At 41.8% G+C, this 13321-nt stretch overlaps 1 protein-coding gene and 1 long non-coding RNA gene across 5 annotated transcripts in view; both read right to left on the bottom strand.

Annotated features, from left to right (window-relative positions):
- Positions 1-796: 796 nt before the first annotated feature.
- LOC100524915 (small integral membrane protein 26) lies at positions 797-3110 on the bottom strand. The gene is made up of 2 exons (XR_308680.4): positions 2933-3110; positions 797-1121 (listed from the first exon to the last, which is right to left on the bottom strand). It is a non-coding gene; the product is annotated as a small integral membrane protein 26 (long non-coding RNA).
- A 3680-nt stretch (positions 3111-6790) lies between these two features.
- Positions 6791-13321, bottom strand: part of SEC23B (SEC23 homolog B, COPII coat complex component) — a 40893-nt gene continuing 34362 nt past the window's right edge. For 3 of the 4 annotated variants that reach the window (XM_021077269.2, XM_021077270.2, XM_005672715.4), the window contains 3 exons: positions 13089-13244; positions 12674-12739; positions 6791-7267 (listed from right to left, as the gene is read on the bottom strand). In XM_021077269.2, the coding sequence (XP_020932928.1) occupies positions 7178-7267; positions 12674-12739; positions 13089-13244 (312 nt within the window). In that variant the 3' untranslated portion in view covers positions 6791-7177. 4 annotated transcript variants of the gene reach the window in all.

The following is a 13321-nucleotide window of genomic DNA, read 5'->3' as shown; positions in this document are numbered from 1 at the left end:
ACAGCTCACAGCAATGCCAGATCCTTAACCCACTGATCGAGGTGAAGGATGGAACCTGTATCCTCATGGATACTAGTCGGGTTTGTTTCTGCTGAGCCACAACGGGAACACCTATGCTGGGTTTCTGATTTGAACAACTGAAGCACTCACTTAGAAAGAGAAGTGCGGGCAGTTTTGAGGGTAGGAGGGCAGCGATTTCAGTGCTGGATGAGTTTCAGGTGGTCAAAGCACATCCATGATGCCAAATGGATGTGGATCTTGAGTTCAAAGGAGTTCTGGGCAGAAATGACAATGGGCTGAGGTTAGGGCTATCCAAGAAACCACAGAAGTGATGTCAGTTCACTTATGCGCGTGTGCTACTTGCAACAAAAGAGACCAGTGAAGAGAATGCTGCCGCACTCAGGAGCAGGAACCATGCTGTCTTCTCTCCGTATCCCTGTTTCTGGTATACTGGGAGCCACAGCTGGGGTTTATCCACACCCGTAAAGGAATGAGGCTATCTGTACTGCTCCTAATGAACAGAGCGAGTCTATTTAGCACAGGTGTTATAATCTAATTCATAACATATTTAGCAAGCATCCAATAGTCCCCAAAAAGGCCACTCTTAAGTCCCACACTGAACATGGAGATCTGCTGAATCTAATCTTAAAGGGACCACGAAAGCTGTTTCTGATTGCAACATGAAAGAAATATAAAGTTACATGAATGAATTTTAGAAAGCCGAGCTTACGGAACCTAACTAAGAAATTTCAATCTTTCACGCTTGTGAGTATAGGATACCACTTGAATATGCAAATTTACTTTTCCTCAAGGAAATATTTACTGCATATTATTAGTGATTCTATTTTACAGCAAAATTAAACTAAATATATACACTTTTCACCAACAGAAAATGGGCATCAAGGTATCCATCAAATTTATATGCTGAACTAAAGTCTTGTTTTCAGAATCAGCAGTCAATCATGATTTGGGTCCAGGGCCACCAGTCCAGGATTTCAAATAGTTGACAATCCTTGAAGTAATGGGAACAAAATCTTCTTTATAGGTGACAACCGTTTCCACATAAAACCCTTTCGGGGCCTCAGATAGTTCAACTTTTGACATATTCTCAACTTCACCACCTTAAAAAAAAAAAAGAAAAAGAAAAAGAAAAGAAAAAGAAACATCTGCATTACCAACTTTTAACTCAGAGAGCACTCATTAAAATTATTAGTAAAATCCTGGAAATAAAATAAGAATTACTCCCACCATCAGATTCCTGAAACCATCTTCTTTATATAATAAAGAAAATTTAGGAGTTCCCATTTTGGCTTGGCAGAAACGAATCTGCCTAGCATCCAGGAGGACGCAGGTTCGATCCCTGGCCTCACTCAGTGGGTTAAGGATCCAGTGTTGCCGTAAGCTGTGGTGGTCACAGACACAGCTCGGATCTGGCACTACTGTGGATGTGGCATAGGCCAGCAGCCACAGCTCCAATTAGATCCCTAGCCTGGGAACCATACGTCACAGGTACGGCCCTTAAAAAAAAAAAAAAAAAAAGATCTTCCGTTGCCGCAGCTTTGGCATGGATCGCGACTTCAGCTCAGATCTAATACCTGGCCTGGGAACTCAATATGCCCTGCAGCAACCAAAAAAGAAAAAAAAAATGACTACTACAGAGTAAAATATTTTATTTTTATTTTATTTATTTTTTTTTTTGTCTTTTTTGTTGTTGTTGTTGTTGTTGCTATCTCTTGGGCTGCTTCCACGGCATATGGAGGTTCCCAGGCTAGGGGTTGAATCGGAGCTGTAGCCACCGGCCTACGCCAGAGCCACAGCAACGCGGGATCCGAGCCGCATCTGCAACCTACACCACAGCTCACGGCAATGCCGGATCGTTAACCCACTGAGCAAGGGCAGGGACCGAACCGGCGACCTCATGGTTTCTAGTCGGATTCGTTAACCACTGCGCCACGACGGGAACTCCAGATATTTTAAAATGCTTAATACTGGACATGTGTACTTTCAGGCCAATGGTAATCTTCATCATCAAATGTAATCTTCATTACGTTTTTACATAAAAAGCTTTATTGAGATATACTTATCATACTATTAACTAATTATGAATATACAATTCAAATATACAATTCAAGGAGTTCCTCTTGTGGTTCAGTGGGTTAAGAACCCAAAGAGTATCTATGAGGATGATTGTTCCATCTCAGGCCTTGCTCAGTGGGTTAAGGATGTCTTGTTGACACAAGCTGCAGCGTGGGCCTACAGCTGCAGCTCTGATTCCATCCCTAGCCCAGGAACTTCCAGATGCTGCAAGTGCCGCCATATAAAAAAAGAAAAAATATATGTACAATTCAAAAGGTTTTAGGATTTTCAGATCTGTGCAACTAACACAAAAATAAAGTTTAGAATATTTTCATCCACAAAAAGAAACCCCTTATTTTTTAGCAGTAGCTCCCCACCGACTCCCTCTTCAGCTCCAGGCAACCACTCATCCAGAGGAAGCCACAGGTTTCCAGCACATCTGTGAAAGCTGAGGAATCTCCTTTCCCACCCAACAACAGGGAAGATGTATTACTTCTTGGCTGGCAAAAATCCTGAAATCGTTTGCTCCCTAAATGTGAGGAGGGATAGTGCTACAGAAGCACCGCCTCTTTACTTCACCGTCCAGGGTCTCTGAAATTCCACCAGGAACCTTACTCAGATTTTTCAAATTCTGAGGACAGGGAACGCCTCATTCAATAAATAAACTAGATTTAGGTGAGAGTATCTAAACGGTCATTTCTGGCAGATTCCACGATAACAAATGGTTCTGAGCAACCGCTTGCACGTTCTGCAGGAAACCTGCGAACACAGCACAGCGAGGCCACTTGTACGACCCTCAGGATACGCCCCACGCAAGACGGCGTGTCCCGCGGAAAATCCCGCCGGAGAGCCGTACCTGGCAGCTTGTTCTTTTTCTGACTCCAGAGGAATAATGAGCCAAGCAGGGTCCAGGCGCCCAAACCGTAGACCACAGACATCCGCCGGTACCAAACCAGGGCCCTCTCCGGACGCATGGCGACGCCAGGGACGACCTAGCTCCTGTGAAGTGCCAGGCGGAGACGGGTCTTCCGCTCGGCGTGTCAAGGGGCCGCCGTCCGCTTCAATGGGAAGCCGCTTCCTGCGCTGGCCGCGATGCATCTTGGGGCTTGTAGTCGGGAACATCGCGCCAGGCAAAGAACTCAGGTGTGGCGCCTAGGGTACCGAGGCGTCTGTCCTCTGCGAGGAACAGACGACCTTGCCTACCACCTGACCAGGCCAAAATACAATTTCTCTCTAACGGACTTAACACGTGCAAAGTTGTTAAGATTAATTACATTCCTTCAACAGCTCTCAGATTTTCCAGGATACCACCTGCCTACCCTCCTCACCCATCTTCCCCGTTTTCCCGCCTGGAACCGTCTGGTGAGACTTGGGTCCCTCCACGTCTAAATTAATCCCTCCACTAAGCTGTGATTCACATTCTTTACTCCCTTCTCAGGGGTCTGTCCCATCAACCACATTCAAACTCTCCTCCATCTCACGCCCTTTTCATTCTGTTGTTTACTCATCTAAGAGGGAGGCTGCACCTCAAACAAAACATCGCTTTCCACTCTAATTACCGTCATCTTTTCTCTTACCCATACTTGTATTCAAAGCGTCATTCCAATAAACCCCACTCCAATAAACCAAACAACTTGAGAGCCAAAGTGATCCGTTTGGCAGAGACTCAGTAAATTGCCTCTTCATGGCTTGATTTCTAACACGTTTTACACCACTACCTGCTCCTTTCATGACTTCAAAAACAATTTCTGGAGTTCCCGTTGTGGCTCAGCGGTTAACGAATCCGACTAGGAACCATGAGGTTTCGGGTTCAATCCCTGGCCTCACTCAGTGGGTTGAGGATCTGGTGTTGCCGTGAGCTCTGGTGTAGGTTGCAGACAAGGCTCGGATCCTGCGTTGCTGTGGCTCTGGCATTGGCCAGTGGCTACAGCCCCAATTAGACCCCTAGCCTGGGAACCTCCATATGCCGCAGGTTTGGCCGTAGAAAATACAAAAAACAAACAAACCACTTTCCTTCAGTCTCTTTATCTCTCAGGGCTCTTTCTTTTTCACTCACCCTCTAGAAACTGGTGCTTTGCCGCACACACAAGTTAACTCTATATGGATCAAAGTTTTAAATATAAAAACTAAAACTAGGGAGTTACCATGTGGCTTTGTGTGTTAAAGATCTGGCATTTCCACTGCAGTGGCTTAGGTCACTGCTGTGTTATGGGAAATTCCACATGCTGCAGGCACACCAAGAAACAAACAAACCAAAAACCAAAAACCCCAGAAGGAGACACCCTTATACACCTATCATAATGACTAAAAATTTTGTTGAGAATACCAAAAGTTTTAAGGATTTGGAGAGCAATCAGACCTCTTATTGGTGAAAACAAAGTATCACAAACTCTTTGCAATACTGAGTTTCTTAAAAATTGACCTACTGCAAGAGTCCAACATTTGGCTCCTAGTTATTCACGGAAAGGAAATGAGAACATTATGTCCACACAAAGACACATATGTGAATGTTCACAGAGCTTTATTCATAAGAGCCCCTAAAATGGAAACAACCCAGATGTCTATCAACAACTAGTGGATGGATAAAAGAAATGTGAGTCTACCACCCTGCAATGAAAAGGAACTACTGTACTGACACATGCAATGCATGGATAAATCTCGGACGGATGCTAAGTGAAAGAAGCCAGACACAAAAGAAACCAGACATGAAATCCTAGAAGCAAACTAATCTATAGTGGGAGAAAGCTGACCAGCAGTTGCCTGTGGCCAGGATGTGCAGTAAGGGAAGGACTAAAAGGGACCTGAATAAACTTTGGGGGCAATAAGCTGTTCTACATGCTGATGGTGGTGGTGGTGGTTTCATGGGTGTACACATTGTTAAAACTCATTGTACAGTTTAAATGGGAGCAGTTTATTGTATGGAAATCATACTCCAATAAAGCTGTTTAAAACAGAAAACAGCATTATAACCCTTTGTGTTTCTGTGATATTGAGTGCAGCTTCTTTCGTTTCTGATTTTGAGCCTTTTATTTAGTGAGTCCAGCTAAAGGTTTGTCAATTTTATCTTCTTAGAGAACAAGCTCTGGAGTTTCTGCTGTGGCACAGTGGGTTAAGGATCTAGTGTTCCAGCAGCTACAGTGTAGGTCGCAGCTGCAGCTCAGATTTGATCCCTGGCTCAGGAACTTCTATATGCCACAGATACAGCCAAAAAAGGAGGAAAACAAAAAAACCCACAGAAAAACAGGTCTTAGTTTCACTGATCTTTTCTACTGTCTTTTTAGTCTCCATTTCTGCTCTGATTTTTATTATTTCCTTCCTTCTGCTGACTTTAGGCTTCACTCTTCTTTTTCCACTTCCTTTAGGTATAAGGCTAGATTGAGATTTTTCTTGTTTATTGAGGTAGGCCTGTATTGCCATAAACTTCCCTTGGTATTACTTTTGCCACATTCCATAGATTTTGGTGTCGTTTCCATTTTCATTTGACTCAGATATTTATTTCTCTTTTGATTTACTGACCCAATAGTTCTTAGCAGCATGTTGCTTACTTTTCATACATTTGTGCTTTATTTTTTCCCCCCAGAAAGCTGGAATTTCTTTTTTTTTTTGGCTGCCCCACAGCATATGGAGTCCAAGCCAGGCATCAGGGACCTATGCCACAATTGTGACAACACCAGATCCCTCAACCCACTGTGCTGGGCATCAAACCTGTGACCTGAAGCTGCAGAGATGCCACTGATCCTCTTGTGCTACATCAGGAACTCCTTTTATGTTTTTTTTAATCTTTTAAAACATTAGAGTTGATTTTAAATGTGCCAATTTCTGCTGTACAGCTAGAATTTCTTAATAAAGAACAAAATATTTTCTCAAGAAAAAACAACTTTGGAGTTTCCATTGTGGTGCAGCAGAACAAATCCAACTAGGAACCAGGAGGTTGCGGGTTCAATCGCTGGCCTTGCTCAGTGGGTTAAGGATCCAGCATTGCCGTGAGCTGTGGCATAGGTCACAGACGAGGCTCAGATTTGGCATTGCTGTGGCTGTGGTGTAGGCTGGCAGCAACAGCTTGGATTAGACCCCTAGCCTGGGAACCTCCATATGCCACAGGTGTGGCCTTAAAAAGACAAAAGTAAAAACAAAAAAACAATACTCAAAGTTATTTTAATTAAGGCCCAAGATAAACATGCTATCAAAAAAAAAAAAAAGATAAACATATTGTCACTCTTGAATAATATGTCCCCAACAACCATTCTCCACATCCACTGGGCAGGAATGCTTACACGGACTATCCCCTTTGAGGTGGGGACAGAGCCACTTGAGAACACTCTGCTTCCATAAAGTCTCACATACTTCCTACTGTTCTTTGTATGTTAATATTTAGACAGCAAAAGTTCCCGTTGTGACTCAGCAAGTTAAGAACCCAACTAGTATTCATGAGGATGCAAGTTCAATCCCTGGCCTCACTCAGTGGGTTAAGGATCCAGCGTTGCCATGAGCCGTGGTGTAGGTCGAAGACACAGCTTGGATCCCATGTTGCTGTGGCTGTGGTGTGGGCTGGCAGCTGCAGCTCTGATTGTACCCCTAGCCCAGGAACTTCCATATGCCACAGGTGCAGTTCTAAAAAAAAGAAAAAAAAAATTTAGTCAATGAGGATTAAGTTCAGGAACTATTTATCTCCTGGGAAACTGACTTAAAACACAGAGACAGACTTACACAGAGATCTCAGAAATCAAATTTGTATTAGCATTATTTTAACCTGTGCTTTCTTCTTCCAGGTTTATTTCCTTTCTGATCACTTTAATTTTCAGGTAAGCAAGCTGCCAAAATACATTAGCTCTGATTTTATACAGACTCTAAAAGTTAGGATACAAAAAACATATAAACATCTACAAGTACCAAAACATTTATGACCTTATAATTTTACAGTGTAAGAACAAGGGCACAGATAAAGGAATACAAATAAATTATAACCTAAAGAGTTACATAATACTTGCTTTGATTATTTATTAAATTCCACCAGAAAAGTAAAAGGAATGTTAAGCCTTTATAAACAGCTGTGGACACAATATGACAGTGTTTTCTTCCCCTTCCTCCTCATATCCTCAGTTTAACAGGCACTGGAGACAGCCAGTTTCTTCAGATGGTCCATGAACACCTGCAGGCTAACGTCATCTGTAAGGATGGGTGCTCCCGTCTCCTGAAATTTAATGGAAAAGGCTTACTGGCAGCTATCCTAAAAGCTGGTTAGAATTCAGGAGTTATTAAGAAAGTCAGAAAACCAGTAAGAACTGTCCCCTCAGCCAAGAATACTCCTGCCACCCACCCCCATCCTCTGCCCAGCTAACTCATTCCTTCAAGTGAAGCATAATTTCCTCACAAAACCCTTCCCTGATGCACTCAGATCAGGCCATCGCAGCCATTAGACAATTTTGAGCATGTGTCCCTCTACTCTGCTCCCCTGTGGAGTTCCAATGACTGATCCAGGGTCTGGCGGCCTACCCTCCCCCCGCCCCCAGGCATGAACTATCCTGGAGGCCCACACGCCCTGCCTAATACCTTCCCCACCATTCTGCCAGCATCTAGCCATGTGCTTAAATTAAGACCTGCTTACAAGAGAAGCTTGATAATGGTGTATTCACAATGAATGAGTCAGTATCTCCACTAAACAGATTATTGCACCATTAAGAAACAGTTCTGATTTAATTAATGTAAAGGACAAAAAAAAAAAAAAAAAAAAAAAAAAAAAAACTGAATAGAAACCTCAATTTCTAGTAAGACTCCAATTTGTTTAAAAAAAAAAAAAGGAGTTCCTGTCATGGGGCAGCAGAAATGAAACCAACTAGGAACCACGAGGTTGCAAGTTCAATCCCTGGCCTCGTTCAGTGGGTTAAGGATCTGGCGTTGCCATGAGCCGTGGTGTACGTCGTAGACGCAGCTCAGATCTGGCATTGCTGTGGCTCTGGCGTAGGTCAGCATCAACAGCTCCAATTAGACTCCTAGCCTGGGAACCTCCATATGCCGAGGGTACAGCCCTAAAAAAAGACAAAAAAAAAAAAAAAAAAAAAAAATATATATATATATATATATATATACACACACATACACACACACACACAGAATATATACCTTTTATTTATTTATTTATTTTTTGGCTGCGCGTGTGGAAGTTCCCCAGAACAGGGATCAAACCTTCGGCACAGCAGTGAATCAGGCCACAGCAGGGACAATGACAGATCCTTAACCTGCTGAGCTACCAGGGAACTCCTACCTTTTATATTAACTAGGAAGAAGCCATAAATCCTTAACTCTAGATAGCAACATTCTAGGTAATTTAATTATTATTATTTTTTTAGGGCTGCACCTTCGGCATATGGAAGTTTCCAAGCTAGGGGCTGAACTGGACCTGTAGCTGCCGGTCTATACCACAGCCACAGCAACATCAGATCCAAGCCATGTCCACAACTTAAACCATACCTTGTGGTGATGCTTGATCTTTAACCTGCTGAGCAAGGCCAGAGATCAAACGCACATCCTCACAGATACCAGTTGGGTTCTTAACCCACTGAGCCATAACAGAAACTCCAAATTCTAGGTGATTTGAATTTTCTTTCTTAATATTTTTTACATATACAAATCTTCTAAAAAATGAAATCATACTACTGTTGTAATCAGAAAAATATAAGCAGGATTAAAATTTTATAAAAGGACTTACCTGGCAGGAAGGTTTAGATGTATTTTTCCTTATTCCTCCAACTAAGTACAAATAAAAACCCTGGACTTTTTTTTTTTTTTGTCTTTTTAGGGTCACACCTGCAGCATATGAAGTTCCCAGGCTAGGGGTGGAATCGGAGCTGCGTCTGTGACCTACACCACAGCTCACGGCAACGCCAGATCCTTAACCCACTGAGCAAGGCCAGGGATCAAACCTGCATCCTCATGGATACTACTCGGGTTTGTTGCCACTGAGCCACAATGCAAACTCCAACCCTGGACATTTTACAGAAGACAAACCTAAGACTGTGAAAGGGGGAAAAAGATGGCAGACTGGGACCCTGGGACGCAGGGAACAACTCAGTGGTGAGTTCCTTGGGATTCCTTTTAGCCTCATGCATTGCACACAAGACTGGGAGCTGAAAAAGCTTATTATTATTTTTTTTTTAGATAATTCTGCCCAACCGTACACTACTGTAAGTGTTTTGAGCATATTTAAGGTAGGCTAAGCTAATCTATAATGCTTAGCAGGTTAGATATATTAAGTGCATTTTCAACTTGTGATGGGTTTATCAGGACGTAATCCCATCGTAAGCTGAAGAAGATCTGTAGCAATGCACAATTGGACACAAATTAAAAATACAGTACCATTCACAATTACTCAAAGGAAAAAAATGAAAATACACAACACTGATGAAATAAATCAAAAGAGATTTTAATAAATGGAGAGACATACTAAGTTCATGGACTGGAAAGCTCAATAAGGAGGCCAACCCTCCCCCAAACTATAGAAAAGTTTAATGCAATTCTTACCAGAATTCCAGCAAGATTTTTAAAAGATATAGAGAAGATTACTGTACAATTTATAAGGAAAAGCCAAGAAATCAGAATAGCTAAGGCAGTTTTAATTCTTTTTTATTCTTAAAAAAAAAGAATAAAGTGGGAGAAACCATACTACCTGATTTCAAAACTTACTATACAGCTACAGTAACCCAGACTGTGTTTTATTAATAGAAAGACAGAAACACAGTTTTACAGAACAGAATAGAAAAGCCAGCAATGGACTGACAAAAATATGACCAACTAAACTTTGACAAGATGTAAAGGCAATTCAATGAAAGAAAGACAGCCTTTTCAATTAATGGTGCTGGAGCAACTGGACATCCACAGACAAAATAAACCTAAGCCTCACATCTTACGCAAATTTTAACTCAAACTCAATCACAGACTAAAATGTAAATTTAAAGTTAAAAAACAAAGTTACAAAGAACTTTGGGATCTAGAGGTAAGCAAAGAGTTCTTAGACTTGATACCCAAAGTACAGTCCATTAAAAAAAAAGGGAAAAGTGCACTTTGTAAAAATTAAAAACTTTTGCTCTGCAAAGATCCTGTGAAGAGAATGTACAGACAAGCTACAAGTGAGAGAAAATATTTGGAAACCATGAATTTGATAAAGAGATTTTGATAAATGGAGAGACATACTAAGAATTATACAACTAACTCTCAAAACTCAACAGTTAAAAAAGCAAATGATCCAATTAAAACATAAACAAAAGACAGAGACTTCAATGAAGAAGACACATAGATGGAAAAACACTTAAGATGTTCAACATCTTTAGCTGTTTGGAAAATGTAAATCAAAACCACAGTATTATACCGATACACATCTATCAGAATAGCTAAAATAAGAAAAATAATATCAAATCAAGACAGTGTGGTCCTGGCACAAAAACACACAGAGATCTATGGAACATAATAGAGAGTCCAGAAATAAACCCAGACACCTACCGTCAATTTATCTTCGAAAAAGGAGACAAGAATATGAAATGGAAAAAAGACAGTCTCCTCAACAAGTGGTGCTGGCCAAACTGGACAGCTGCATGTAAATCAATGAAACCAGAACACACCCTCACACCATCTCCTGTGACAGAACATGATAAAAGATAGTAGCAGAAAAAGGATGTAAAGAAAAAAAGAATAATAATACCAAATGCTGGATGCAGAGCAACTGGATGGTTCACATGTTGCTAGTGGGGATATAAAAGGATACTATAACTGGAAAACAGTACAGCAGTTTCTTGAGAAACTATCTATGTAACTACCATACAATGGAACTAATGAATTTCTAGGCTTTTATCTCAGAGAAATGAAGACTTACGTTCATAAGAAACCTGTACAAGAATGTTTACAGCACCTTTATTCCTAATGGGCAAAAACTATAAACAACCCACATGTTCTTCAATGGGTGAATGATTAAATAAACTGCAGTAAAGAAACACCAAATACTCCGCAAATGAAAAGGAACAATTACCTATATAGCCAAGAAACTGGATGAATCTCCAGATAAGTCTGCTGAGGGTGAAAAGCAATCTCAAAAGGTTATGTACCATGTGGTTTCATACAGGTAACCTTTTTTATGACAAAATTACAGAAATGGAAAACAAGAGATCAGCTGCCAGGTGTTAAGGATCGGGCGGAGGCAGGAGGGAAGTGTGACTATAAAAGGGCAACCTGAGAGGGAGTTCCTGTCGTGGCTCAGTGGTCAATGAACACGACTAGCGTCCATAAGGACGCAGGTTCAATCCCTGGCCTTGCTCAATGGGTTAAGAATCCGACGTGGCTGTGAGCTGTGGTGTAGGTCACAGATGCAGCTCAGGTCCCATGAGCTGTGGCTGTGGCATAGGCCAGTGGCTACAGCTCTAATTGGACCCCTAACCTTGGAACCTCCATACGCCACTGGTGTGGCCCTAAAAAGACAAAAAAAAAACAGGCAACCTGAAAGATCCTTGTGGTGATGGAAATGCATTTCAATGCCAATATCCTGGTTATGTTATTGTATCAGAGTTTTACAAGATGTTACCATTGGGGTAACTGGGTAAAGGGTAATGAGGACTTCTCTGTATTTCTTATAACAGCATATAAATTTACAATCACCTCTTAAAAATGTTACAAGAAAATAGAGCAAAAGAAAACTTATTTGAGGGAGACATAAATGATGGGAATGATGAGATAAAGAAAGAAGCCAGAGCTCAACAGTGAAGAGGAGAAAGAACCAACGGTGAGCAGGACAGAGTGTTTGCCCTGCACTCCTGGGGGAGAGAGAGCAGGATAGGGAGGGCGAGGTGGTGGGGGATGGAGGGGTGCGATGTCACTGTGTCTATGAGAAGAGTTAATGGAGGCTACAGTTTAATTTTCTGTCCTCTGGCCTGAATCTGGCAGAGGATGCTGTGTACTGCAGAAGGGGTTCCACACAGGGCAAGTCTCCAAATCCAACCCATACAGTAGTCACCCCATTCACGGAGAACAGATTCCAAGACCCCGGCGCCTGCCTGAAACCATAGACAGAATGGAACCCTACCTATACTGCGGTTTTATACAGACACCAGCAGGCAGGTAGTGGACACAGCATGGATATACTGGACAGAGATAATTCACATCCTAGGTGGGATGGAACACAAAGGTAGGAGATTTCATCATACTGCTCGGAATGGTTTGTCACTCAAAACTTATGAATTATTTCTGGAATCTTCTGAGCATGGCTAACCTCAGGTAACTGAAACCTTGCAAAGTGGAAATGTGGATAAAAGGGGAGGACTGCTGTATTATTCAACATTTTATCCCCAGCAAAATACCCACTCTGTCTCTGAGCCAAGAAAGGGATCCAACCTGTAGAGGTTAAAAACAAAAGTTTTTCAAAAAGTAGCCTGTCAGTGGGTTAAGGATCTGGTGTTATCACTGCAATGGCTCAGGTCGCTGCTGTGGCATAGGTTCGAACCCTGGCCTGGGAATTTCCACATGCCACAAGTATGGCCAAAAAATTAAAAAAGAAAAAAAAAAGAAAGAAATTAAAAAGTAGCCTGGCATCGTTCTCAAATTTCTGTCAATTACTCACCTGTCCCCAAGCATACAGGTTATTGTGTGTCTGAGATGGATTCACTTTAGACAAAAGGAATCGAGCCTTAAAAAAAAAAATAAAGAAGATTTAAAGTGGCATTAATATTAGTTTAATAGAAAAAAGTTTTGACTTCTTTTGATTAGAAAGCTTTTACCAAACACAGGAACCCATTTCTTCCGTTTAAGCCCAGTGGCTCTCCCTTTACTATGGTTCCTGAGAAAGTCTATCTCATTTTGGCAACCCTCTACTTTCCCACCAACATATTCTGACCACTCAATTAAAAAAGTCATATTTGGGGGTTGACTGCATGTCAACTTATGTGACCACATAAAATAAGAACCACGCTGTTGGATTTATAGCTTTAAAAATGTATTGTGACCGCAGAACATCAGAGCCAGAGCGGCCGGCTCACCTGACTGCCTCCATGCTCCGTGTTGATGTAACGCGGCATTGGGAAGCGCGCCTGCAAGATTTCCTGAGCATCGTCCAGCGGGGCCTGAAGAAGATGCTTGAAGTTTTCATATTCGGGCATGTCCTGGTACCCAGCTTTCCGCCACTGGGCTATTGTCTACACCAAAACAAATGAACAGCTATTACAGAAACACTGTAGTGACAGGCTTATCTGATGCTCCTGACTGTCTAATG

This window comes from Sus scrofa, chromosome 17 (genome assembly GCF_054392235.1).
Source record: "Sus scrofa isolate SSC_HxYL_T2T_F1_AM1 chromosome 17, Sscrofa_HxYL_maternal_Yorkshire_Landrace_v2.0, whole genome shotgun sequence".
Classification (NCBI taxonomy): Eukaryota; Metazoa; Chordata; class Mammalia; order Artiodactyla; family Suidae; genus Sus; species Sus scrofa.
Note: the sequence above shows the minus strand (reverse complement) of the source record. Positions and strands in the feature narration are given on the sequence as shown.